Source organism: Hippopotamus amphibius, chromosome 5, assembly GCF_030028045.1.
Source record: "Hippopotamus amphibius kiboko isolate mHipAmp2 chromosome 5, mHipAmp2.hap2, whole genome shotgun sequence".
Taxonomy (NCBI): Eukaryota; Metazoa; Chordata; class Mammalia; order Artiodactyla; family Hippopotamidae; genus Hippopotamus; species Hippopotamus amphibius.
Window position 1 is genome coordinate 165,154,759 of NC_080190.1, and position 27,457 is coordinate 165,182,215.

A 27,457-nucleotide genomic window follows, 5' to 3' on the forward strand; every position below is an offset into this window, starting at 1 on the left:
GGCCCTCAAGGCCATCACGCTTAGCCTCACAACCTCATAAACGGGTGCGGCTGTAACAAATAAATATTCCTAATGCACCTCGCATAAGGGCTTCAGGAAAACGAACATGACTCAAATCACTAAGGTCTGACAATTAAAGCGAAGCCCGAAGTTGCTGAACTCGGGGCCCTGTCCTTCCCAACTTCCCCAAGCCTCGGAGAGCCGCCCCTCCCTCCCGCGAGCGCGGCCGCCCTGTGGGGGCGGGGCCGGGACGCCGGCGACGTGCTGACGTCAGGGCGTGGAGTCGCCCAAGCGTCGCCTGGCGCGGAGCAGGGACGGCGGTGGCCGCTGCCGCTGGCTGCGTTTGCGTGAGGCGCGAGGTCCGCGTCGGCTTCCTCCGCCCTCCGCCCTCCGCCTCGTCCCCTTCGCGGCCCGGCGTCGGCCCGTCATGGTGCCGTCGGCGCGCCCGGCACGGCCCCGCTGAGCTTCGGGGCGGCGGCCAGCGCGGCTCGGGGTCGCCATGCCTACCCGTGAGTGGCCGGCCGGGGGTCGGAGCGGGCGGGGAGTCGGGAGGCGGCGGCCCGCCGAGCGGGAACTCCGGGTGTCGCCCGTCCGGCGGGGCGGCCGGGCCGGGCCGGGGAGAGCCGGGAAGTGCCGGCGACTGGCCAAGTTACTTTCGTTTGGGCTTAGGCTTCCCCGGGTGGGGGGGTGGCGTGGGAGCCCGTTGCACAGACGGGGAAACCGAGGCCCGAGCGCCTAGGACGCACGGCTGGTAGGTGGCAGAGCTGCTAGTGAGCCAGACCTGTGGGACTTCAAAGTCCAGCTCTTTCTTCGCAGAGCAAAGGGGGACTTTATGGAAATGCTGAAAAGAACTCCGTCCCAACGCCGTTGCCGCCTCACTTCCTCGAGGACCGGGCATCGCCTCGGGGGACGCTCCGGCCTGGCCCAGAGCCCTTCCCCGCGGCGCCCAGAGTCCCAGCAGCCTTGACTTTCCTCCGTGACACGTCCCGGTGCTTGAAGTAGGTGCTGTTTTGGGAACTCGTTAGGCTTAGATGCGCTATCGTGTTGGACCACCGGCTTCAGATCCAACTGGCAGCTGCTTGAAAATGCAGGTTTAGAGCTCCTCTCTAGACCTCGAGTAAGATTCCGGAGCTTGGGCCCCGGAATCTGCGTGTCCGACGTGTTACTGAGGGACCCTGAAGTTTGAAAATCGCTGGATGGTGCAGGCGTTTTGGACAAAGAGGGTACTACAACATTACCAACAACACATTTTAAAACGACCCAGAGAATCACCATGTGACTTTAAACCCAGTGGCCTATCTAGATGCGTTCAGACTAGAGAAGCGCCTGATTTTGGACGTAGAGGAAGCACGATGGTGACTGATTTGAGATTCTTTTCAAGTAGGGCCCTTGTGAGCAGGTGTTTTTTAGTGTACAATCTTGAAACACTTGTCAGTATATTTTCAATTAGCTCATGTTTCTTAGAACTCATAATTTTCCCGAATTGTCCTTATTTTTGTAGAAGCATGGGACACTGGATTTCCAGGTCAGCCTCAGATGCATGTTTTGTCCAGTGACGGGTAAAGAGGAATTATTTCCTGATATTAGAAAGGCGTATTTAATGCTGTGGCAGATTTTTAAACAATCCTTATGTAAAGCTTACTAATAACTCCTCATATATGTAGGGGTAAGGTGGATTTTGTTCTCTTAACAGTCCCGTGTGTCCTGAACTTGATATTCTTGGATTTCGTATCCAGTACATATGTCAGCCATTTATGTTTTAATTTTATTCCTCTAGACTGGAGGACTGTCATCATCATCATTATTGTCGATTTATTGTTCCTAGAGTTATACTCATGTTATTCAGTGAATTAGCACTGTGCTAATCTTTTACTTTCTTAGAAAGCACGCAGGTGGCGGGGGCTCCTTTCTTCAAAGTTAAGACTTCAGATGGAATGTATTGGTAAAATGGTAATTAAACAGATTTTTTAAGTTGTATTTTAAGAGTTGTCTAGCTTCATAGAGTGAATATAGCAGACTTTTTTTTTCTTGATTGTGTGCCTTACAATGCAGAATGACACAAGGGTGAGCCATGGTGTACTTTGTGTAGTTGAGAATACAGTATTCATGACCTGATGGAGGGCAAGTGAAATATTTGCTTTATCTATCATTGCTGTTAATATTTATTATGGTACAGTTTCTGTGGTTGCTTAAAAGTGTGGTACCGATTGGTGGTACCCACGTGAAGTCAGCTGTGTTCATAATTGTCTTTTTCTCTTCATCTGTGACCAGAACCGCCAAAATCACTGTGGTAGTGCAGCGGACATGAGTACTTCTGAAGAATTCTGCATGTGGAATGAGTAATTTCCAGAAAAATTATTATTTTCCTTAGGGTATTTTTAGGAAGGAACCCCCCCCCCCAAAAAAAAAAAAATAAGCGAAGCTTTTTTCCTTTTTAATGTCAGGTGAGGTCAGAGGCTCATGTACATGCTCAGCCAGCTAATCCTTAAGGGTTTAGTGAAATCATTGTAATGCTTTTCTGTAAAATGAAAGTGTTGGAGATGATCACTAGGGTCTTTTCAGACGCCATAATTCTGAAAGTGACCCTTGTTCCACGTCATGGAATTATTCTACTCTTGCTGTTTTGTTGCTTGTTTGGCATATTGATACTCTCAGACTTTGAAGCTGGAATTGGTAAGTGGAATCCAGTGGAGCATGGTATACCCATGAAGGCCGAGTGATGGCATATCTGGTGAATGATGATAGTCGCTTCACTGGAGTTATTTAGGAGAGCCACAGACCCTTTTCCGGAAAGCAGCTACCTGGAAGGATGTTTGACAGGAAGTTGCTGTGACGCAGGAACAGTTCTGTGGTCATGTCACCGTATTCAGGCAGTAGTTTGCAACAATCGCTAAACACAGATTTCAAGACTGTTTCACTAAACCATCTTTTCAAACCTACCAAACCTATAATTTGTCACATCATTTCTCTAAAGGCCTTTATTTCATCCTCCTGCACTCAAAGGAAACATTTTGATTGTGAAGATTTTCCAAACCCTGAATCAGAATTTGAGTGGAAGAAACGTTAAGGTTTCTTCATTCAGTCGTTTTTTATTTTGGGTATCAGGAGACTGAGACTCAGTGAGTTTCAGTAACTTGGCTAAGGTCACAGGTCTGGTAGAACCAGAACTTGAACACAGGTCTGGGGTGAGCGTTAGGTTAGGGTTTGGGTTAGGGTTCGTATCCATAATCACAGTGAGCATAGATGATGTTTATTTTTCCATAGGCAAGTTGATAATAGTTTATCTTTTAAAAAAATTTTCCCTAGAGTTACACTAAGGCAAAAGTGAGCGTGGCCAAAACTTACATCAGATATATGAACTTACAAGAATATTTAATATTTTTGCCTTTGCTTCTGTCTTGTCATAGGAATCTAAGCAAAGAATGCCAGGGATTCCACTGATATGCTAGGTAGATGCTTGGTTATACAGGTATAGACGTAAACTTTTTAGTAAACTACTTACATAAAAGGGACTTCTTAGCTGACAGATAATTTTTCTCAAAACTGGTCTAATAAAATGTGCTCTTTTATTATATATGAAAAGTTAATGTATATGGGCTAACGGAAACTGCAACTTTTAACCATTCTTTGCTGTTAAACTATACTTTCAGCAGTTATTTGTGGTTAGTGCTTTCTTTTCTCATTTATATATTGGCGTTGTTATCTGGCTTTCTATTTGTTAGACTGTGATGATGTGGTCCATCCATGTTTGGTTTTTTTCCATTGATGAAGTTAATTATATTTGACTTATTTTTCAATCCATTCTTATGAAATAAGTGCAGAATATAGATGAATTGTGAAGTGAGAGATGAATGCTGGTTGAAATGTTGTTGTTTAGAAACACATTACAAGTAAACTTGACCTGTCACTGGCTTGTGAGCCTTTTGTGTTTGCTCATTCTCTCTCCTTCCCCTCAGCCCCTTTTCTCCCTCTCCCACACAGCACCTATGCATACTGCCAGGGTTATAGCTGAAGAATTTTCTTTCTCACAGTGACATTTGGCCTGGCATTGTTTTGATTACTACCAGATCTCATCTTTCAATCTGTCCCCACTAATGGGGCTGCATTAAAGATGATGTAGCTCCCTGGGAGATGAGGCTGGAGAAGGAGAAAGGAGCCAGAATTTGAAGGATTTAGTATGCTGTGCAATTAACAGAACTAAAATTGTGTTCCAGTTGCCACAGTCACTGTTAGTGGCTATTTTGTAGGCATATTAGCAGTTTCCAGCTTACCTGATACTTTATAAAAACTTAAAATTTGCTCTTAGTAATAGAAATTAATTATTGAATATTGATTGTGTACCAGGCAATATACTTTGTGCTTTATAGGAATGATCTTGTTTGTCTCCCACATTGAGGAAGGTCCTGTTTGACCAATTATAGGAGTGAAGAGATTGGTTCAGGGAAGTAAAGTAACACGCCTGATGACAGTAAGTGGTGGAGCTGGGATTGGAACTGGATGGGTGTGGCTTCAGAATCCCAGTTCTTTTTTCACACTGCACCGCTCTGAGCTGGGAAGGAGTTGAATCTGCAGTCATCAGGTCCTATCCATTTCTTTTAACACTGTCACTTTTGCTTAGCACTATGCCTGATCACATAATAGGTGCTTGGTAAATGTTGAGTAAAAGAATGAATTCTAACTGGAGTCAGAGAAGTTATTCTTTGGATACTATAACCCGAAATAACTTTTTTTCCCATAAAAACAGTGTTATAAAAGTTTTATGCTTTATTAGATTCTTAGCACACCTGCCTGAAATATTTGCAAGGCCTGAGACAAGAATACAAATGGAGGCCTGCAAATCATAGTTTACATCAGGGTTTCTCAATTTTTGCTCTGTTGGTTTCTTGGACTGGATCCTTTTTTGTTTGGAAGGTCCTGTGCATTGTAGGATGATTAATAGCTTCTCTAGCCTCTACTTACTAGAAGCTAGTAGTAATCCACCCTGTCCCCTAAAGTTGTGACAACAAAAAATGTCTTCCGACATTGCCAAATGTCCCCTGGGAGGGAGATTGTCCCTGAGTTGAGAACCACAGGTCTGAATACTAAATGTTATAGACCAAGCTGTGCCCACAGCCTGGCCTGCTTTCCCATCCAGGGTCCCTACAGTCTGCTCCCCAGAGATTACCTTCTCAACCTGGAGGCCAAAGTAGCTTGCTGGCCTGATCCAGTCAGCAGTGACCTGTTGGGTCAGGGTAGAGTCTTGCCGACTCTCAACTGGGATTGTGCTGTCAAGCTTCTTTTGGGGAGCCAGAGTGAGCAGGTTCCCCTCATCCTGTACCTCACTTTTCCATCTCAGAGGTTTAGTACAGTTCCAAGCTCCTCCCAAAGCTGTACCACCTGAGTAGAGGGGCAGATGGGAGGAGGAAGCCCAGCTTTCTGGTGGAGCTCCATCTGCCTAGACTCCCACTGTGGGTGATTTGGGGTGGGCAACTTTATTTTTTTATATTTATCTGTCTGTCTGTCTGTCTGTCTGTCTGTCTGTCTGTCTGTCTGTCTATACTGGGTCTTAGTTGCAGCATTCGGGATCTTCGTTGCTGCATGCTCTTAGTCCCTGACCAGGAATCGAACCTGGGTCCCCTGCACTGGGAGTGCACAGTCTTAGCCACTGGACCACCGGGGAAGTCCCTGGGGTGAGCAACTTTAAAGAAAAATAGTAAAAACCTAGAAACTTTAATATTCAATTATGGGGAAGTGGTGCAAATTGAATATAGAACATCCTTGCAACAAAATATCATGCAGCCATTAAAAATTATACTTATGAAAGCACTGGGATTATGAATCATTTTTCTTTTCTATTATTTGTGTTTTCCAGGTTTTCTACAATCAGAAAAAAGATGCTTAAGTTTTTTACAACTTTAGCATAATTTTTTCAAAACTTTTATAGTTCTTCCCAAAACCTAAATGAAACAAAGTATTGCCCTGAACTGGTTCTTCCTTTAGCCCATGGAAAAGAATTTTGGGTAACTGATCAGGTAGTGTTGATTGTGTGTGTGTGTGTGTGTGTGTGTACATGGCTTTGGAAAACAGTGCATTTACTTACTGCTGTTGCTGTCAGATGATAGCAAATGTTTATCATTGGTGTTTTATTCTGAAAGGAGGAAAAAATGATTTCTGATTTATTAAGTGGTGGCTTCAGTTCTGAAAACCAGAACGGTTGAGATGAATCATTTTGTGTGGGTTCAGTTTATTGGGAGTTTGTAGGGTTTTTTTTTTTCCCTACATAATTGTGTGTTGTAGAATGAACACAGTTCTAGGGAAGTACAATCACAAAATGAATGTTGGCAGTTCCTCCTATGATTAATATGTCAAACTTGTCAAAATCCTTTCATCATTTGTATTTGCCTTCTCTCGCATATGCTCCAAGTGAAGCATGAGCTACTTTTGATTTTCCTCTTTCCGTGTAAGCTGTCATATTCTCCCTTCTGCGTATTTATTTACTGCTCACTAACTTTAGGTATTAGATAGCATGATTCTAATTTTTATTAAAGAAGGAATCACTACTCAGGTTTTTTTCATTGTACCTTTGTGTCAGGAGTTTGTTGTATTCTAAAAATAGGCATTAAACCTTTTGCTCTGCAGTCTTCAAGAGGGCTTTCATCCTCCTCAATGCCATTATTTTTGGTTTTATTCTTAGTTGGTAAGTTATTTAGCTTTACCTTTTTCTTTTCATTACCTGAACTGCAGGATATTTCTGCTGCACTAGTTTTCTGGAAAATTCTAAGTGTTCTTCACACCCCTGCTATTTAATTGGCTTTGTGAACATCTGTCTTGTCAATTTGCTATGAAGTTCTGTGTGCTGTGGTTGCACTTAACTTTAAATGGATCTCACTCCTGCTGGGCAGAGAAAATGAAATATAAGATGTTCAAGTTTGCCATGGTCAATTCCTGGGGCCTCATAAACTGTGAAAGGTACCGGCCAGGCTAAAGGACTGGCCTAGAAGATGTTTATGACATCTGACATAACTTGATTTATGAAGTTAGTTATAAGTATTTTTATTATTTGATCCATTAAATGGAAAATGGTAATACCTCTCAGGGATATTTGGATGCAGTAGAATTTATGTAATTGTGCTTTAGAGGTAGAAATACTTTATGAACACACGATTAGAATCAGAATCAGAATTAGAATTGCTTCTTGGATTGTTACCCTTTGCTGCAGCTGGTTCCAGAAGGGCATCCACAGAGGAGGGTACTCCAGGCAGATGTGTAATAGCTGGAATTTTGGGTCTAAGTCCCTATGGGTTTTTCCCATTCTCTTAGCTGGCTGGACTGTGTGAACTTAAGGGGTCCAGTTTCCTTTTCAATTCACAGCCCTGATCAGAAGCTGACTTAAATAATTTGTCTACTCCATGCTACGTTTTCCCTTGGTTCCATCCTGCTTCTTCACTTGGTCTTCCAAGGATGGGAGCACCTTTGGGAAGTTGCCCCAGGTTTGTCTTACTGCGCCATCTTTATGAAATGGAACAGCTCAGGTCCAGGAGATTGAGGGAAGAAACGCGGGTGTCTGCCCCAGGTCAGTTCTGTTTGTATTACCTTTACTAAAGCTCCACCCCCTGGCACAGGGTTCTCATTGTTAGTTCCTGAACATTACATATTGTTCTTGATCCACATTGGAGGATGGCACAGGGGAAGTCTGAGCTACCGTTAGAGCTAAGGTTTTCAAAATGTCTTCCATGGAAGTATCATAGGGACTGTTGTGTGGAGAGGGTGCTGAAGAGACTGAGCAGACCCAGTGTCAGCTGGGCCAGCTTTATTTTTATCTGTCTTATGGGTGAGATTCTGCATTCAATTTCATGAGGGCAATGATATTGGCTACTTTTTAAAAATTTTGAAATTTATGGTCATAGACATTAGAATATGCCCTCTGACAAGAACATAAGATATTTTAGAATCAAAAGGTTAGGAACCTAGAGGCGAAACCAAAGCCATTTAGTATCTCACTTGCTTTTGCTGTAACAGTCTCCAGGGATAGAGTTGTCTCATCTCTCCTTGTAGTCATTTCAGTCATAGGCACTGTCAGTATACCCTTGGAGTCACAAATATTCTCTTTCAGCCTTTCTTGTTTTCCTGTTGGATTTCTCTTAGGGATTGATTCATTCAGCAAGTTATTTTAGTGCGTACATGTGCAAGGCAGTGCTAGGTGGAGTAAATATATGTATAGAGGTGAATAAAGCAGCCCCAGGTTTAAAAAATTTATCCAGTTTATAGAACCTTGTGTAGATGGTTATAATGCAAAGAAGGAAATGGCAAGCCCCCTGAGAACAGTGCTGGGGTTCAGAGAGAGACAGCAAGGAGAAGGTGAATGGAAGGTGGTGTCCTCAGCCTGAGTAGTCGTCAGAGGAGTGTGGGTTTGGGGAAGATGTTTGAGTTGGGTCACACAGGTGGAAATAACCAGCAGCCGGTAGTAAGTCATTGGTGCTGGGCAATATGACAACTTTAGGGCCGTATATATATTTGGTAATTTTGTCTTTTAAGCAACACGTACTTATCAGCACTTACTATGTGTTAGTTATTATAGACACTGAAGACACAGCAGTTCCTCAAACTAGATACATGGGCATCATCCTGGACGTCATCTCTGCTCTCATGAAGCTTAGTCTGGTGAGGAAGACCAGTGCTGACCAGACAGGGAACTGTATAAGCACCTAATACCTATTTTCTTCGCCACTGTATATATAGTTTTTGATATAGTAGGTGGCCAATGGCACGCATTCAGTGTATATTTGTAGAGTGACTCGAATTACTAAAAGCGAAAAGCGTTGCTATGGAAACACATGAGCGAGGTTGGGGGATGAGCAGTTAGAGGTTATTAAAGTACAGTAGTCTGAGTGGTGGGCTTTGGACTTGGATCATAGTAGTGGGATGGATTACAGTGTACAAATTAATATTGTTGAGAAAGTACAATTCACAGGATTAATTGGATGAGGAGTTGAGGGAGAAGGAGGCGTCAGGATTCACTCCCAAATTTCAGGCTTGATCATTTAGATGAACTGCTCTGGTATGATACAGGGACGAGCAGTTTTGGAGAATTGAGATGGAAAGTGAGTCCATTTTAGGGTATGATAAGTGTGTGGTGCCTTATAGGACTTTCAGGATACTTTGTAGGAATTACAGTGGATGAAATTACTGAAGGATAGGTTGTAAAGAGAGTAAAGATGCTGAGGCAGAGCCTCGAGGAACATGTCCATTTAAGGGTGGAATAGGCGGAGGAACCATAGAGGGAGCAGGTGGAGCATTGTTAAAACAAATGCCACTGAATAAATGCGTGACAAGAACTAGGTAAGATTCATGATATTCTGTTTATTTATAGAAGCATTGGAAACATTTCAGTGTAGCAAGAAAAAGAAGCTAGACAGTCTCTTACTGTTTCATCTGATGCTTTGACAGTGATAATTTATGAAGTGTTAGGAAAAAAAATTATTTTAAAGCTTTGGGCCTAAAAGATGATAGTTTGTCTTAACTGTGGTATATAGTATCCTGTACTTATGTCTTGTCACTGCTTCCTAGCTGGGGGAAGAGATTGTCAAATTATATTTGGTTGAGAGGATGTAAACTGTTTTATAATTCCTGGGTAGACAAGCTAAATTGTGCATTTTGCGAATAGAAATTAGGGGAGCTCCATGTATGTAATCTAAGAATTTCATATAAAACTAAACTGTTAGTGACTTATCATCCCAAGCTGTCTTCTTTGAGTCTCACTGTTATGTATATTTGTGGAAGAACTGAATGATTTGCTGGTGGCAGGCACAGTACTTATGTAAACCTGCTGAAGAACTGCTTTATTTCAAACAAAAAACTGAGGGGGCATTTAGAGACTGGAGCTGTCACCTGAGAGCATCAGTTAGCTCTTTGAGTGTTGAGCACCACATTCTTCCCCCATACAGCTGATACTCCTCTTCTTTCCGTTCCCTGTCCGTTGCTTTCTGCGTATTTACTCAGTGTCATGGAGTAAACAGGCTCTATTCTCTTTTCAGCAACAAAAAAATATTGCTGCTCTTTTTGTTGCCTGCCCTGATCGGGCAGCAACATGCTGGTTAAGGGCTGAACAGTTTTAAATGCTTTGTATCCAGAAGTTTCAGGAACATTAGGGAGAGGTGAGTATAATTAAGTGTGGTTTGGCTGCTGAGCTTTTGCTGGAATGGCAGTTGATTCCATCATTCTTAAAATTTTTTTTTTAAATTTTATTTATTTATTTATTATTTTTGGGGGGGTACACCAAGTTCAATCATCTGTTTTTATACACATACCCCCGTATTCCCTCCCTCCCTTGACTCCCCTCCACCCTCCCCCGAGTATTCTTAAAATTTTTCAATCTAAAATTGCTGTTTTCAGCCCTGCTGAACAATCTGAGTATTTACATAAAAATGAGATGATTTTCTGTTTTCCCTTTTAATTTTCAAGAGTGAATAGTTTCTTTTTGTAGTTGCTATACTAAAATGAATACTGTAAGTGTGTACAGATTTTCAGGTTCTCCCTTTATGTATAATGCCACAGAAAGTTGCTATGATTTTTATTTCTTCCATGTATTCGTTGTTATAAACCTTACCTTTGAACTTGAGGAAAATATAGTAATACATTGAAATCTTCAGGTAGCATCAGATTTTGGTTTATGATTCACTAAAAAAGATTATTTAAAAAGATTAGATTGCCTTCTTAAGAGTTTTGATTAACATAAAAGTCAATTGTGCATACTCTGACCATACTGTGTATTTATTCAATTTATTAATTGAAAGAATACCTATTTAAAGAAGTCTTCGGCTTTTGATGTTGTGTTACCAAAGTCTCAAGTATGGAGTGAATACAAAATGTTTAGAGTCGGTATGCTTTAATTGAAAGTTTTGGGGAGACTGTATCAAGCACTGAACCTTGAAGGTTTATATTAGTAGATTAGTATTTTTTAAATTAAACTTTGTACTTAGGCCCACTCAGTACGTCCTGTGTTAAATTTTCCTATCTTCAAACTTTGGATAGAGAAATAAAAAACATAATCTGTTTAGATACGTAATTAGAGTGCTCCCTATCTTTTCCCCTGTACTGTTTAACCAGAAAATTTAATCATCTCAGTTCAAATGAAGATCTTCAACATACGGCAGAGACACTGTGGATGTTGTGAGATCTGTAAGAAGAATCAGTGCTGTTGGTATATTGAATGTATTTGTTCTGAAAATAATTTTGGAGGTTACTAACACCCTTCTCCCCCAGATTTAACACTTTTGTTATTCTATGACTAATGAGGAAACAAAAATTTGTTAAAATGTAAGTAGTTGGGGAATTTTAATGGTGTTTTGAATTTTGCTTGAAATAACTCATATCCTACTTTTGAAATATTCAGAGGATTTTTTAATTAAAAATAACTCAAACCAATCTGGTTCACTGCGAAAAGATCCTAGTCATTGCCTGTGGTGGATTCTTTATATTTGTAATGGTGACAGGTTAATCTTTTGAATTAAGGGTTTATTTTCCTGGACTACAGTGCTTTAGCTCAATTAGGCAGAAATTGGATTTGGATTTGTTGGTGGTGGTTTTTTGTTTGTTTGGTTTTGTTTTAATCCAGGTTTTCGTTGTGGACAGTAGGGTAGCAGTAGTGTTTTAAACTGTGATCTTAGTATTACAAACACTTATTAAGGTCACAGTAAGTATACTAATGGAAATAATTGATTTTTAAAAAGAGCTTTATAGAGATATATAATTTGCATACCATGGAATTTACCTATATTAAGTATATAGAAAGACTTGATTTCTATGTAAAACAAAAACTGTACAGACTACCTGAGCAGTGATTATAAATGTGAAATCTTAGATGCCCAACCTTTCCTTTCTCCCAGATTTTGATTCAATAGGACTTATAATTCGATAAATTGCACTATGTTAGGAGACTGTTAAAATTAAAGATACTTAACGGCAAGACTGTGAAATTCTAGTTCTTTTTAACCTCCTTGTTATAAATCAGATATTTTTTTCCTGTGGATTTTAAAACTTACACAGTAAATTTTTAAGCTTAAAAATCTGAAACCATCCAGTATCAGAGTACCATAATCCCAAAACAAGTGTCTTAATTTGTGGAGGGGAGAATTAACTGGACTCTTTCCTCTGCATGCCCAAATTATAATAAAGCAAAGGATTCGCATCTTATTTTTACAAAGTAAAAATGGGCTGTAGCTTCAGAACTGGAACTTGCTTTAAGTATGGATTTGCTGCTAGAATTTTGTGAAAGTTTACGTATAAATGCTTCTGTTATTTTCCTTGTTAGTTTTGGGAGTATTTTGTTGTCACAGTGGGTAGGAAAGCTTTAAGACGTCCTAAATAGCAGTTATCTGGCTGTGATTTTGTAAAGTAATGGGGTTCTCTCCCTCTTTTTCCAGTGGCTGAGCTCCATACAACTCTTGTTCATTGTCTGGTGTGCTGGGAATTCACCAGTAACTTTTTGTGGGGGCAGTCTAATTGCCTAACAAAAGTTTCTCATTTTTCCTTTCATTATGTTCTTGTACTCTTAGGGACATTTGAGACCTCAGGGTAACCTACAATAGGAAAAGAAGATACTGTCTAGAAATGGAAAGTTTTGTAATATGACAGATTGTCAGGTAGGGTGTCACGTCTCCATTCTCTACCATCTGACTTGATAGAGGGCTGTGGTAACAATAGTATAATCTTTGGGCAGCTGTGAAATATTTTGACTGTGTTGCTCTAATCTCCATATTAAATAGTTCAGCTTATTAAAAAAAGAAGTCATCTCAGGAAGGCAGTACAGTATAGAAACTGTTTCTTAACAAGCTCTTAGGTGGATCCACCACTTCTAGTTGTGTGACCTTGGACAAATTACTTTTATCTTTCTGGTTTCCTATTTGTAACCTATAGGTGTTGATACCTACCTCATAGGGTTATAAATATTAAGGAAGATAAAATCTGGAATATAGTAGATACTCAGATACTGGTTGAATGCATTCTGAAAGAATCAGGCTATCAGATAAGGAATAGATAAGGACAGGGTATTCCTGGGGTAGATGAGGTTAGGTCTTCTGGTTTTCTACTATATTTTGCAGTGTATCTATGACACCAGAATTTGTGCCATAGGGAACTTGCATTTAATATTTGATATTCTGTTAGTTTACTAGGGCTGCTGTAACAGAACACCAAAGACTGAGTGACTTGAACAGCGAATTTATTGGCTCACAGTTTTGGAGGTCAGAAGTCTGAAATCAAGGTGTTGGTGGAGTTGGTTTCCTCTGAGGAATATGAGGGAAGGTTGTGTTCCCAGTCGCTGGACCCAAGTTGTAGACGGCCAATTTCATGTTCATCTGGCATTCTCCCTGTATGCATGTCTGTCTCTAAATTTCCCTTTTTGTAAGGATACCATATACATTGGATTAGGGCCCAGTCTAATGACTTCATCCTAACTTAATTACCTCTGCAAAAACCTTATCTCTAAATAAGATCGCATTCTAAGGCCCTGGGAGTTAGGACTTCAGCATGTGAATTTTGAGGGGGACACAGTTCAACCCATAATAGCTATGTGAGACATGAAAGTGAAACAGATTTTTTTACTTACAATATTTCCATTGTTTTAAACAATGCTTATTTATTAAACTTCGATGTAAACTGATTGGCATAGTCACTTTTTCTTTTACTAAAACCACATATTCATTTACTTAAACTTAAGGTGAACTATATGTAGTACTAGAAGAAAATTGGTAGAATTGAGCAAAAATTCTTTCTTTTCATCGCTCAGTTATTTGGTATGCTACTAAATTCTCTGGAGGCTGACTTAAAGTCATCTTGGCATTTGAATTGATTTCAGGAATGGTTCATACCTAATATCTAGCAAATACAGAATTTACTGGTCTACATGTTATATGAAATCTTACTTGTATTAGTTTCTCAAAGCTGCCATAACAAGGTACCATAAGCTGAATGGCTTAAGACAACATAATGTTCTCACAGTTTCGGAACCTAGAAGTCTGAGATAAGGTGTGGACAGGGCCATGCTCTCCCACAGGGTTCTAGCGGAGGATCCTTCCTTGCCTCTTCTAGCTGTGGTGACTGCTGGCAGGCCTTAGAGTTCCTTGGTTTGTGGCAGAATGGCTCTGTCTCTTCCTGTCTTCACATGGCCTTCTTCCCTGTGTGTGTCCTTATCTTTCTCTTTATGAGGGTACCATCTTTGGATTAAGCGCCCACCCTAATGCAGGACGACATCCTTTGAATTTGATTCCATGTGCAAACCTCTGTTTCCAAATAAGGTCACATTCACAGGTACTGGGGTTAGGACTTCAACATATCTGTTTTGGGAAACACAGTTCAACCTGCAACATTTGTCCATTGCTTTAAAAAGTTAGCTTCTTTTAAATTCTCTAATCTTCCAAGTTTTCCTGACTAGTAAGTGGACAGCTTTGTTATCACAGATTAATATTCTTGAGCCTCACAATTCAGAACCCTCCCACTGTCTTGATTGTTTCCCCATTAGCTTAGTTTTCCAGGTAGAATTATGCTTCACTTTCGACTCTTTGTCATGTTTTTTGCAAATTCTTTTCAAAGTGCCTTTTGTCTCATACTTTCTTTACCAACTCAGTGTTATGAGTTATGTTTGAAATTGTTGAACCTACTATTTTATAGATTTCAATTCCAGGAGCCTTTTGTAATTGGAATGCATGTTATCTTACTACTGAATGCATCTTATATGTACTACTTTTTATGAAGACAGAATATTCTATACAGATAGAATGGTATGAGCAAATGCATGGGAATGCAGAAGTTTGGGGCTTGATTTAAGAGCTGTGAATATTCACAGTTTTTATTTGGGATGTAAGGCTGAAAATGTAGAGATTGTGCCCAGGTTCACCTCCAAGACCAGCTTATCCATGAAGTGTAAATAAATTGGGGGGATCTTTATTTTTATTTTTATAAAGATCATTTTATTTTGGTAAAGTGTAACTGAATTCATTTTTTAAAACTTTAAAGAAGTGTGTGTGTGTGTGTGTAGCTAAAACAAACTTAAATATTTCATATATATTTCGTAAAATAAGTGATTTGGGTTTTTGTAGGTGTGCTCCTAATGAACTACTTTATAATTTGTCTAATTGTGGGTGCTATTTTAATAACCTTTTCCATATATTCTCAATATATTTCTGACATACAATGAAATGTCTTGTACGCATATTCTTTTTGTGTTAATTTTGCCTTGTATAAACTTCACAGTCTTTTCAAAGGCATCTGGAAAATGTCAGGGTGGTTTTTTTTTTTTTCTTTTTTCTCTTTTCTTTTTTAACTTTCACAAATTAGAAATGTCACATTCAGACAGCTTCTGAGGAGGAATAGAAGGGTTTTATTGTGAGTCAAGGTTTGAACTTTAAACATTCATCTGGTTTTTGTGTAAAGTGTTTTGTTTACCAAGAACTTCAGTAGACTTTCTTGTTACTTGCATAGCAAGTTAATTTAGAAGGGAAGTATCAAAGAATATGAGTCCTTGTTAAATAATAGTTTCCATTGCTGGTCTTTTCTGTACCTTCCACAATACCTGGTATACTACACTCTGCATAATTGGTATTCATTAATATTTGTTTTGCAGTTGAGTTGGAATGTCATGTGCATTTAGACTTAGAAGGACTCTTAAGATTACTTAATCTAACCTCTGGTTTGAATCTGGACAGCAGCTGACAGATGATCCTGTTTGGAAGCTGTTAGGGACTTCTCAGTTATTTTGGCTACTTCTATCCAAGTTCTGGCCTTTGAGGGCATCACAGACTAGTCCTTTTTTTACATGATGCCCTTTAAATACTTGGGTAGTACCTGATATTTTGACATTTACTGTGTGATACATTCTGTGCTAAACATTTTTTAAACTAAAAGAATGAAGATTTTTGTTAAGCATTATGAATTGCATTTAGTAGCCTTCAGATATACCGTATCACAATCTGTCTCCAGTTAGTCAAATCCAACAGCAATTCGTTTTTGCAGCATCCATGAAGTAGGGCAAAATTCCTTTCTGTTAACGATAAGATACCTACTTAGCTCTTGTAGGCTGATAATGCATTGCACTCCATTTCTGACCACTGATGTGTGATGAGCATCCAAAGAATTATATAAAAATGATTGTGAAGAAATTATTCTGATTTGATTTCAAAGGACATTAAATGCGAAAACACAAAGCCATAAAAATGATAAGAATATACGTACTTACTTTTACAAAAGTCTGAATGGGGAAGTTCTCAAGAACAAGAAATTTGTTTCCTGTGGCCGAAAGGAAGAAGTTACTTTAAAAAACAAAACAAAAAAACCCAAAATCCTCTCTGCCTCCCCACATTTTGCTAAAACAGAGGACAGTAATGTATACAAAATGAATATACCAGGATAATGTTGGTATTCAGTATGGCTTAAAAATTATGCATGCTTTAAAAATTATGAAACATGGAGTGGAGTGTTAGTTCAAATATTAGTTCTAATGGCTGTTCCAGAGGCTTAGTTCATTGATCACAAATGCAATGTATTAGTCACAAAGTTTGAGAAAGTATTATGTTTCAAAAAGGCCATTTGTCTCTTGTGATATCAAGTTTATATAACTTCCTTATAAATATATATGTCCTGTATAGTTAATATCAAATGACTACAGTATCGCTTTTTATAGTTACAGCAACACATTTTACACACAAGAATCACATCAACAATGATGAAATTTGAGAAAGCAAAAATGTGTTTTTATCTTATTTTTCTTGTATGATCATGAGATCAGTAAAGCCTAAAGCTTTATTATGATACAGTAATGCAAAATGAAATATCATGGCATACATATGGGGCCAAATACTAAAAATTACATTTTAAGCTATATACCTACCAGCTGCTAGCATTTACTTTCTGTATAACTTTTTGTATCTTTCATTTTAAGTATGTCAAGTACTCTTACTTTCTTTTTCTATTGTAGCATTTTTTTTTTTAATTTTATTTTATTTTTTTGGGGGTACACCAGGTTCAATCAACTGTTTTTATACACATATCCCCATATTCCCTCCCTTCCTTGACGCCCCCCACCTCGAATCCCCCCCCCTCCCTGCCCCAGTCCTCTAAGGCATCTTCCATCCTCGAGTTGGACTCCCTTTGTTATACAACAACTTCCCACTGACTATTTTACAGTTGGTAGTATATATATGTCTGTGCTACTCTCTTGCTTCTTCTCAGTTTCCCCTTCACCCCCCGCCCCCTCCCATACCTCGAGTTCTCCAGTCCATTCTCTGTATCTGCATCCTTGTTCTTGTCACTGAGTTCATCAGTACCATTTTTAGATTCCGTATATGTGAGTTAGCATACAATATTTGTCCTTCTCTTTCTGACTTACTTCACTCTGTATGACAGATTGTAGTTCTATCCACCTCATTACATATAGCTCCATCTCATCCCTTTTTATAGCTGAGTAATATTCCATTGTATATATATGCCACATCTTCTGTATCCATTCATTTGTTGATGGGCATTTAGGTTGCTTCCATGTCCTGGCTATTGTAAAGAGTGCTGCAATAAACATGATGGTACAAGTTTCTTTTGGGATTATGGTTTTCTTTGGGTATATGCCCAGGAGTGGGATGACTGGATCATATGGTAGTTCTATTTGTAGTTTTTTAAGGAACCTCCAAATTGTTTTCCATAGTGGCTGTACCAACTTACAGTCCCACCAACAGTGCAGGAGAGTTCCCTTTTCTCCACACCCTCTCCAACATTTGTTGTTTCCAGATTTTGTGATGATGGCCATTCTGATCGGTGTGAGGTGAAACCTCATTGTGGCTTTGACTTGCATTTCTCTGATGATGAGTGATGTGGAGCATCTTTTCATGTGTTTGTTGGCCATCTGTATGTCTTCTTTGGAGAAATGTCTATTTAGGTCTTCTGCCCATTTGTGGATTGGGTTATTTGCTTTCTTGGTATTAAGCTTCATGAGCTGCTTGTATATTTTGGAGGTTAATCCTTTGTCCGTTGTTTCATAGGCAATTATTTTTTCCCATTCTGAGGGTTGCCTTTTAGTCTTGTTTATGGTTTCTTTTGCTGTGCAAAAGCTTTTAAGTTTCATGAGGTCCCATTCGTTTATTCTTGATTTTATTTCCATGATTCTAGGAGGTGGGTCAAAAAGGATGTTGCTTTGATGTATGTCAAAGAGTGTTCTGCCTATGTTTTCCTCTAGGAGTTTGATAGTGTCTGGCCTTACATGTAGGTCTTTAATCCATTTGGAGTTTATTTTTGTGTATGGTGTTAGGAAGTGTTCTAATTTCATTCTTTTACATGTTGCTGTCCAATTTTCCCAGCACCACTTATTGAAGAGGCTGTCTTTTTTCCATTGTATACTCGTGCCTCCTTTGTCAAAGATAAGGTGCCCATATGTGTTTGGGCTTACTTCTGAGTTCTCTATTCTGTTCCATTGATCTTCCTTTCTATTTTTGTGCCAGTACCATACTGTCTTGATCACTATGGCCTTGTAGTATAGTTTGAAGTCAGGAAGCCTGATTCCACCAACTCCATTTTTTCTTCTCAAGATTGCTTTGGCTATTCGGGGTCTTTTGCGTTTCCATACAAATTGTAAGATTTCTTGCTCTAGTTCTGTGAAAAATGCCATTGGTAATCTGATCGGGATTGCATTAAATCTGTAAATTGCTTTGGGTAGTACAGTCATTTTCACGATGTTGATTCTTCCAATCCAGGAACATGGTATGTCCCTCCATCTGTTTGTGTCATCTTTGATTTCTTTCATCAATGTCTTAAAGTTTTCTGCATACAGATCTTTTGCCTCCTTAGGCAGGTTTATTCCTAGGTATTTTATTCTTTTGGTTGCAATGGTGAATGGGAGAGTTTCCTTAATTTCTCTTTCTGCTCTTCCGTTGTTCGTGTATAGGAATGCAAGAGATTTCTGTGCATTAATTTTGTATCCTGCTACTTTACTAAACTCATCAATGAGTGCTAGCAGTTTTCTGGTAGAGTCTTTAGGGTTTTCTATATATAGTATCATGTCATCTGCAAAGAGTGATAATTTTACTTCTTCTTTTCCAATTTGGATTCCTTTAATTTCTTTTTCTTCTCTGATTGCTGTGGCTAACACTTCCAAAACTATGTTGAATAACAGTGGTGAGAGTGGACACCCTTGTCTTGTTCCTGTTCTTAGAGGGAATTCTTCCAGTTTTTCTCCATTGAGAACAATGTTGGCTTTTGGTTTGTCATATATGGCTTTTATGATGTTGAGGTAATTTCCTTCTATGCCCATTTTCTGGAGAGCTTTTATCATAAATGGGTGTTGAACTTTGTCAAAAGCTTTTTCTGCATCTATTGAAATGATCATATGGTTTTTATCCTTCAATTTGTTGATATGATGTATCACGTTGATTGATTTGCGTATATTGAAGAATCCTTGCATCCCAGGGATAAACCCCACTTGATCGTGGTGTATGATTTTTTTAATGTGCTGTTGCAGTCTGTTAGCTAGTATTTTGTTGAGGATTTTTGCATCTATATTCATCAGTGATATTGGTCTGTAGTTTTCTTTTTTTGTGACATCTTTGCCTGGTTTTGGTATCAGGGTGATGGTAGCCTCATAGAATGAGTTTGGGAGTGCTCCGCCTTCTGCAATATTTTGGAAGAGTTTGAGAAGGATAGGTGTTAACTCTTCTCGAAATGTTTGATAGAATTCGCCTGTGAATCCATCTGGTCCTGGGCTTTTGTGTGTTGGGAGATTTTTAATCACTGCCTCAATTTCTGTACTTGTGATTGGTCTGTTCATGGTTTCTATTTCTTCCTGGTTCAGTCTTGGAAGATTGTATTTTTCTAAGAATGTATCCATTTCTTCCAGGTTATCCAATTGATTGGCATATAGTTGCTTGTAGTAGTCTCTCATGATGTTTTGTATTTCTGAGGTGTCCGTTGTGACTTCTCCTTTTTCATTTCTAATTCTGTTGATTTGCATCTTCTCCCTTTTTTTCTTGATGAGTCTGGCTAATGGTTTATCAATTTTGTTAATCTTCTCAAAGAACCAGCTTTTAGTTTTATTTATTTTTCTTATGGTTTCTTTCCTTTCTTTCTCATTTATTTCTGCTCTGATCTTTACGATTTCTTTCCTTCTGCTCACTTTGGGGTTTCTTTGTTCTTCTTTCTCTAGTTGTTTGAGGTGTAAGGTTAGGTTGTTTATTCGATCATTTTCTTGTTTCTTAAGGTAGGACTGTATTGCTATAAACTTCCCTCTTAGAACTGCTTTTGCTGCGTCCCATAGGTTTTGGGTTGTTGTGTTTTCGTTGTCATTTGTTTCTAGATACTTTTTGATTTCCTCTTTGATTTCTTTAGTGATTCCTTGGTTGTTTAATAGTGAATTGTTTAGCCTCCATGTGTTTGTATTTTTTGCAGTTTTTTTCCTGTAATTGATATCTAGTCTCATGGCGTTGTGGTCTGAGAAGATGCTTGATATGATTTCAATTTTCTTGAATTTGCTGAGGTTTGATTTGTGACCCAAGATGTGATCTATCCTGGAAAATGTTCCGTGTGCACTTGAGAAGAAGGTGTATTCTGTCGTTTTTGGATGGAATGTCCTATAAATATCAAGTCGAGATGGTCTAATGTGTCATTTAAAGCTTGTGTGTCTTTATTTATTTTCTGTTTGGATGATCTGTCCATTGATGTAAGTGGGGTGTTCAAGTCTCCCACTATAATTGTGTTACTGTCGATGTCCCCTTTTATAGCTGTTAGCATTTGCCTTATGTATTGAGGTGCTCCTATATTGGGGGCATAGATATTTACCATTGTGATATGTTCTTCTTGGATGGATCCCTTGATCATTATGTAGTGTCCTTCCTTGTCTCTTTTAATAGTCTTTACTTTCAAGTCTAATTTGTCTGATATGAGTATTGCTCCTCCAGCTTTCTTTTGACTTCCATTTGCATGGAATCTCTTTTTCCATCCCTTCACTTTCAGTCTATATGTATCCCTTGGTCTGAAGTGGGTTTCTTGTAGGCAGCATATAGAAGGGTCTTGTTTTTGTATCCATTCAGCCAGTCTGTGTCTTTTGGTTGGAGCATTTAATCCATTTACATTTAAAGTGATTATTGACATGTGTGTTCCAGTTACCATTTTCTTAATTGTTTTGGGTTTGTATTTGTAGGTGTTTTCCTTTTCTTGTGTTTCCTACTTAGAGAAGTTCCTTTAGCACTTGTTGTAAGGCTGGTTTGGTGGTGCTGAATTCTCTTAACTTTTGCTTGTCTGGAAAGCTTTTGATTTCTCCCTCAAATCTGAATGAGATTCTTGCTGGGTAGAGTATTCTTGGCTGTAGGTTTCTCTCTTTCAGGACTTTCAGTATATCCTGCCATTCCCTTCTGGCCTGCAGCGTTTCTGTAGAAAGGTCAGCTGTTATCCTGATGGGTTTTCCCTTATATGTTGTTTGTTGCTTTTCTCTTGCTGCTTTTAATATTTTTTCTTTGTGTTTAATTGTCGTTAGTTTGATTAATATGTGTCTTGGTGTATTTCTCCTTGGGTTTATTCTGTATGGGACTCTCTGTGCTTCTTGGACTTGGTGAATTATTTCCTTTCCCATGTTGGGGAAGTTTTCCACTAGAACCTCTTCAAATATTTTCTCAGACCCTTTCTTGTTTTCTTCTTCTTCTGGGATGCCTATAATTCGAATGTTGGTATGTTTAAGGTTATCACTGAGGTCTCTGAGGCTGTCTTCTAGTCTTTTTATTTTTTTATCTTTTTCCTGCTCTGTGGCGTTTATTTCTCCCATTCTATCTTCCAACTCACTTATTCGTTCTTCTGCCTCAGTCATTCTGCTGGTTAGAGCATCTAGAGTATTTTTAATTTCAGTTATTTTGTTATCCATTGCTGTTTGTTTCTCTGAGTTCTTATGAACTGTTTCTTGTACTTTCTCTATTTTGTTATCGAGATTTTGTATCATTTTTACTATCATTACTCTAAATTCTTTTTCAGGCATTTTTCCTATTTCCTCCTCATTTATTTGGTGTTGTGGGTTTTTTTCCTGCTCCTTTGCCTGCATGGTGTTTCTTTGTTTCCTCATGGTTGTCCAAGCTTTTGGGGTTGCTTGTCCTGGTGATAGAGGTGTTTATAGAAGACTGTCCAAGCCTCAGACTAATGTCCAAGTATTGGATTAGATGAATATTCAGTGTTTTTCGTCATCGGCATGTACCAGGGATGCTGCCCTTGACAAGACATCCAACGGTGTCTCCATTCCTGGTTGGAGCCTGGAGGGACAGGTCGCACTTGCCTGGGAAGGTGTGGGCTCAGGTGCCACCGCGATCAGAACGACCGCTGCAGTCCAGGGCACTCCGACGCCGCTCGGCTGCCGCCCATCAGAGCATTTTACACCCGGCACCCCACACCCCACACACGCACAGACAGCACACCCCAGGCGCTCGGCAGCGGCTTTCCTCCCCCTCCCTCGCCCGGAGGAGGAAGTCCTGGTAAATCAAAACTGTGGAAGGGGAGGGCACCGAGGAGGAAGGGAGAGAGGTCCGAGTGGAAAGAGTCCCCCTCCAGCGGCTCACACGCCAGTGTTTGCTGTGTTTGGCAAACTCCCGGAGTCCACAACCCGGTCTGCTCCGAAGCGTGCCCGGGGAGGGGCCTATTGTAGCATTTTGACTGTAACTGATGTAAACTGAAAAAGATTGCTTTAAACGAATGTATCAAGGAGGACTGCAAATTTCAAGATTTCATTTTTCTTTCACAGAAAGGAAAAATGTACATAACCGTAGACTTTCTTTCTAGACATTACTGGATCCTTACCCTTTCAGCATCTTTTACCCCCAAGTCTCTCAAAACTGAGTAAACTACAGCCCTGCCCTTGAGCTTATAGACGTCTAAGAGAAATAAATCAATAGGTCAGTTAAAAAGATGATGGTGGCAGTGGTGGTGGTGGTGGCTGAGGAGGATGGGCCCTGCCCAGCTTTGGGTGGTCATCAAGGACAACTTCCTTGAGCAATAATACTAGGCTGAGACGGGGAGGTAAGTTGGCTGGGGAAAGGAACAGCCACAGAGAAGCCTACCTCTTCATATTCATTAGTTTGCCAGTGCCTTTGAAAATGCAGCATGCAGAACATTGCCTTTTTGTTCTGTATCCAAGCTATAGGATTGTTAAGCAAAAGAGCTAAATTCAGAGTTTGTGGAAATGACTAGAAATCTTCCTCTAGGTTTGTATTTTCCGAACCCAAGAACTCTGACCCTGACAGTGTTCTCATACCCTAGACTGAAAAATACTGAATGAAAAATCTAATACTCTTATGTTAGGTGATTACTTGGTGCCAGTATGACTTCAGACACAGAAGTAAACATGGGCACCAAAATCAATATGGCTTTACTTCGTTATAATGTGGTCCAGCATATACTCGTATACAAAATGAAATGGCTTTTAATAAGACATCTTTTTAGGTACCAGAATAGGTTTACTAAGAATTCACAAACCTTCAGTTAAGTTGTTCTAGAATTTTGTTGGTGATATTAAGTTTATAGACTTGCACTTTCTGATCTCCGCTTATTGGAAATTGATATAATAAATAAACTAGTAAAAATTCAATAAAAACAAAAATAGTGAGCACTGTTAGGTAGATGAGTAGTAAGACATAGTTCTGCCTTTATGAAATTCAGACTACTGTGTGATACATGGAAACAAGTGAAGGAACAGTTGTGGATGTGGTATTACAAAACTGTGAAAGCCTTGTAAATTCCCAACCTTTTAGAACTTCCTGTTCACCACAATTTCTCAAACATTAAGACTGAAATTCTGCAGTTGTAATCTTAAAAAAAATACAATGTGACAGCTAGAATTTTTAATTGTATCTTTCTAGGTTGGGAACTTCTTGGACACACTCTTGTATTTTTGGCACTTTACATGTAGTAGGCACCTTGTAAACCTCTTTTGATGGGGCTGGCTAGTCCTGAAAGAGTTACAGTGTTCTTTGTGTATCTTGGCAGACTCTTCCTCAAATGTGAAACTTCTGTTAAATTGTATCTATTATTAGGGTAAGACCAGTGCCCAATTCCTGATCTTGTTAGAAGAAATCTCTGTTCTTATCATATTTTCAACACCAGTTGCCAAATGAAGGGTGGCGTTCTGCAGGTGTAAATTTTTTTCTTCCAATCTTTATTTTTGTAGAACTTTAATTCTGTGATTAATCAATTATTTTATCCTTCATTATTTACTAAAAATTATAGAACATAATCTAGTTCTATATTTCAGATAGAAGACTTGTGTCCTACTAAAAACTGATTAAAATAGTAATGAAATATATTACTAGATCCTTTTAAGGGATATTTCATATTACCCATCATTTTATTTTTAATAAGAACTTATAATCATCGTAAACTATGTGATTAGTCTCTTTATTTTTTTCCCACATCAAGTGTAGAGTCTGTAGAACAGTGATTTTCATTCTGGATATTTTGAAACTGCCACTGCTTTGATTTATTTTTGATTAAAATATTTAACACATATTGAAATTTTAATTTGTATTACTGTAAAATCTGAGGTTTTCACGTTTACTTATTTTTAAAAATGCTCTATTCTGCTGTTTCCTCATTCTTGGAGTCTTTTTTTTTTCTTTTTTGGAGTTCTTATTTGTTTTATCTATGTAATTGTTACTTTTATAGAAGGTATAGGATTTGGAAACGTCTCCATTGTTTTTTCTAACACTATTCTTTTTGTAGTTTTCTTCCTATTTCTTTAAATGTCTTCCCTTTCACTTCCTTCTCTGCCAGCCGTTCTTTAAATGTTTGCTTTCCCCAGGATTCTCTCCCCAATTCCATCCTGTTTTTCTTTGACAAGCTTTGGTACTCAAACTAGTAGCTTTTGCTATCATTTATATGCTTTAGGTTCTTAAATTTATATTTCTAGCCTAGATCACTTGCCTACTACAGGATGTCCCACTTTCAGGTTTGTGACCTCAAATTTAACATGTGCAAAATAAAATTTATTCCCTCTTTGATACTCTCCTCCCACTCCCAAATTTATTTCTCTGTTCCTTTTTGGACACCACCATCCAACCATTTGTCCAAACTATCCTGTCTCTTTTGACTCCTCCCTCTTTTTACCTTCTAAGTTCAGTTGGTTTCCAAGTCTGCTTCCTACAAGTTTGTCTAGCCATTTCTTCTATTTTGCAGAGCTTTATGCTTGTTTGCAAATTAAAGCCACGCCCTTGTTCTTACCATGTGGCTTCCTCCACCTAGAATGATGATTCTCCCCTCTTTGCTGAATTCCTCCTTCTTCAAGACTTAGTTTAGTCATTCCTTCCTGCAGGAAGGTTAAGTTTGCACTACTGTTCTCCTATAGCCGTCTCTTCTGTCATAGCTGTTATCCCATAGGGTTATAATTCTCTTGATATGTGATTATCTTCTCCTTCAGACTACTAGCCACTGAAGGCCAGGGACTTCGGCCTGTATGTCTTCCCTGCATTTAGCCTAGTGCCTGGGGCGTAGCAAGTCTCATGAAAACCTTGCTAAAAGAATTAATGTGATTGTATATGTGTTTTTTCCAATCAGATACATTTCTGTTGATTTTAAGACTGTAGCAGTTGCACCCTTGTTCTCTTTTGAATTTGGAACCAGTTGAGAGAAATATAAATATCAGGCTGATACAAGTCAAAATATGAGCTTTATTACTAGTGAAGCTGGGTCAGAAAGTATGGCTTGACTTTTGTCTATCATCAGGCTTCCCACTTTCCATTCCAAATCTAGGCTTTCCAACCATGTGTCTAAGGAACATTCCAAGTTGGCAGAGGAAATGCATTTACCAGCCTTCTGCAAGGAGGACACTCTGAGTTAGACTTCTGGCTAACCTCATAGTGACCACGTAGAGACAGGCTTCCGGACCCAAATGTACGTATCACGTAGAGGCAGAAAGAGTGACTTGCAGAATGCACATTTGAAAGAGAAACCCTTTAGAGTTCACTTGTTCATCCGTTCATTCAGCAGATAGGTATTGCACTCTCCCTGTGTGCCGGACGTGGTGTGAGTGCCAAGGGCACATGTCCCGAGCTTGTGTTCTAAGGCTGGCTCAGTTCCTTTGTCCAGACTCACCAGTGACATAAGTCACTTTTCCTCCTTGTAACAGAAATTTTCTCTAGGAAAGGTAGGCCAGGAGAATAGAATAATTTTTCCAAACTGCATAGCTCATTCTTCAGCTGTTGCACATAAAGTAAATTCTAAGAACTGATAATTTTTAGGACACAGTGGCATGAAATACAGAGAAGCACACCAGAGCAGTCTTTTAGGAAAAGGGAAAAATTTCAAAGTTCTTGTCATATTTTAGAAAAAATGTGCAAAGTCTGACCATGATAATTTGTTTTCCTTTACTCCAGTACTTGACTTAGGATTTTCAAGGCCATTTCATACCTCACCCTGATTTATTTCCATTATGGGTCTGCCAAGTATTCATTTATAAAAGTTGCTTAGAAAATGTAGTCCACAAGGAGGTATGGTGGTAGCATTTCAAAGTAATGGGAAAGTTATAGAGATCTTAGCCACAAATATCAGTGCACTGTTGGCAGTGAAAGGTCTATCCAATCAGCATCTTCTGTGAAGTTGTTTCCAAATGCTCTAGCATTTATCATTTCGGTCACTCATTTTGTCTCATATATGGTGCTTTATATGATTCATTTATTGTAATGTATTAGATGAACTTAAGGTGCAGCCGGTATTATAAGTTTTTGTCCATTGCATAACTTAGGTAGTAAGCACAATGTCCCGAGTACCTAAAGTGCACGATAAGAAAAAAATCATATGCTTATTTCTTTAAATTATGTAAGGGGAGTGGTTCTTGAGAACTCGAATGATCGTAGTATGGAGTGGGGGTTATTTCTAGAAATAGGAATTCTGATTTCCCATCTCTAGAGACTGAGTCAGAAGGCCCAGAAGGCTGGGGCCAGGGAGTATTCAGTTAAAAACATATATTCTGGGACATTGTTTTTCAAATGGCTCGTAGAACCCTAAGGAAAGCACTGTACTATGGAAACATAGTCTGCTTAGGTAGGATTTCTTATGAGGTAACCTTTTATCATAAGGGAATAAACATATTCACATCGTAAAAGCAGACTTGTGAGTGTTGTTTTAGTTAGGGAAGTTGAGGATGTTATAATTGTTCTCTAGAGATAATGTTTAAGAGTATGGTAGAGAAATCAGCATAATTAGATATATATAATGCTATCTGGATACTGAGGGTAAATTCAGTTATTTGCCATTATGATTTTGTTTGCACCTGCCTTTTGTTTTTAGTAAAGGAATACTCATCTTGTTTTCTGTAGCATTGATTTCTTACAATTTTGTTATATTTTAGTGGTCTTCATGTTAGGAACCAGTTTTGTAAATTATTCACACATCCCATCACAGTTCCTAGCTTAGTACCTTGACTGTAGTAGGCATTTTATAAAACACTGATTACAGATATGCACGGAATTTACCAGTTAATACC

General features: G+C 39.0%; 1 protein-coding gene across 3 annotated transcripts in view; it reads left to right on the top strand.

Annotated features, from left to right (window-relative positions):
• The first annotated feature begins 355 nt into the window (after positions 1-355).
• Positions 356-27,457, top strand: part of EFR3A (EFR3 homolog A) — a 109,211-nt gene continuing 82,109 nt past the window's right edge. Inside the window, exon 1 of one of the 3 annotated variants that reach the window (XM_057734699.1) lies at positions 356-509. In XM_057734699.1, coding sequence (XP_057590682.1) covers positions 500-509 — 10 coding nt within the window. In that variant the 5' untranslated portion in view covers positions 356-499. Of the gene's footprint in view, positions 510-843; positions 999-27,457 lie in introns of those variants that run through there. The other 2 variants (XM_057734701.1, XM_057734700.1) reach the window with 2 other exon arrangements.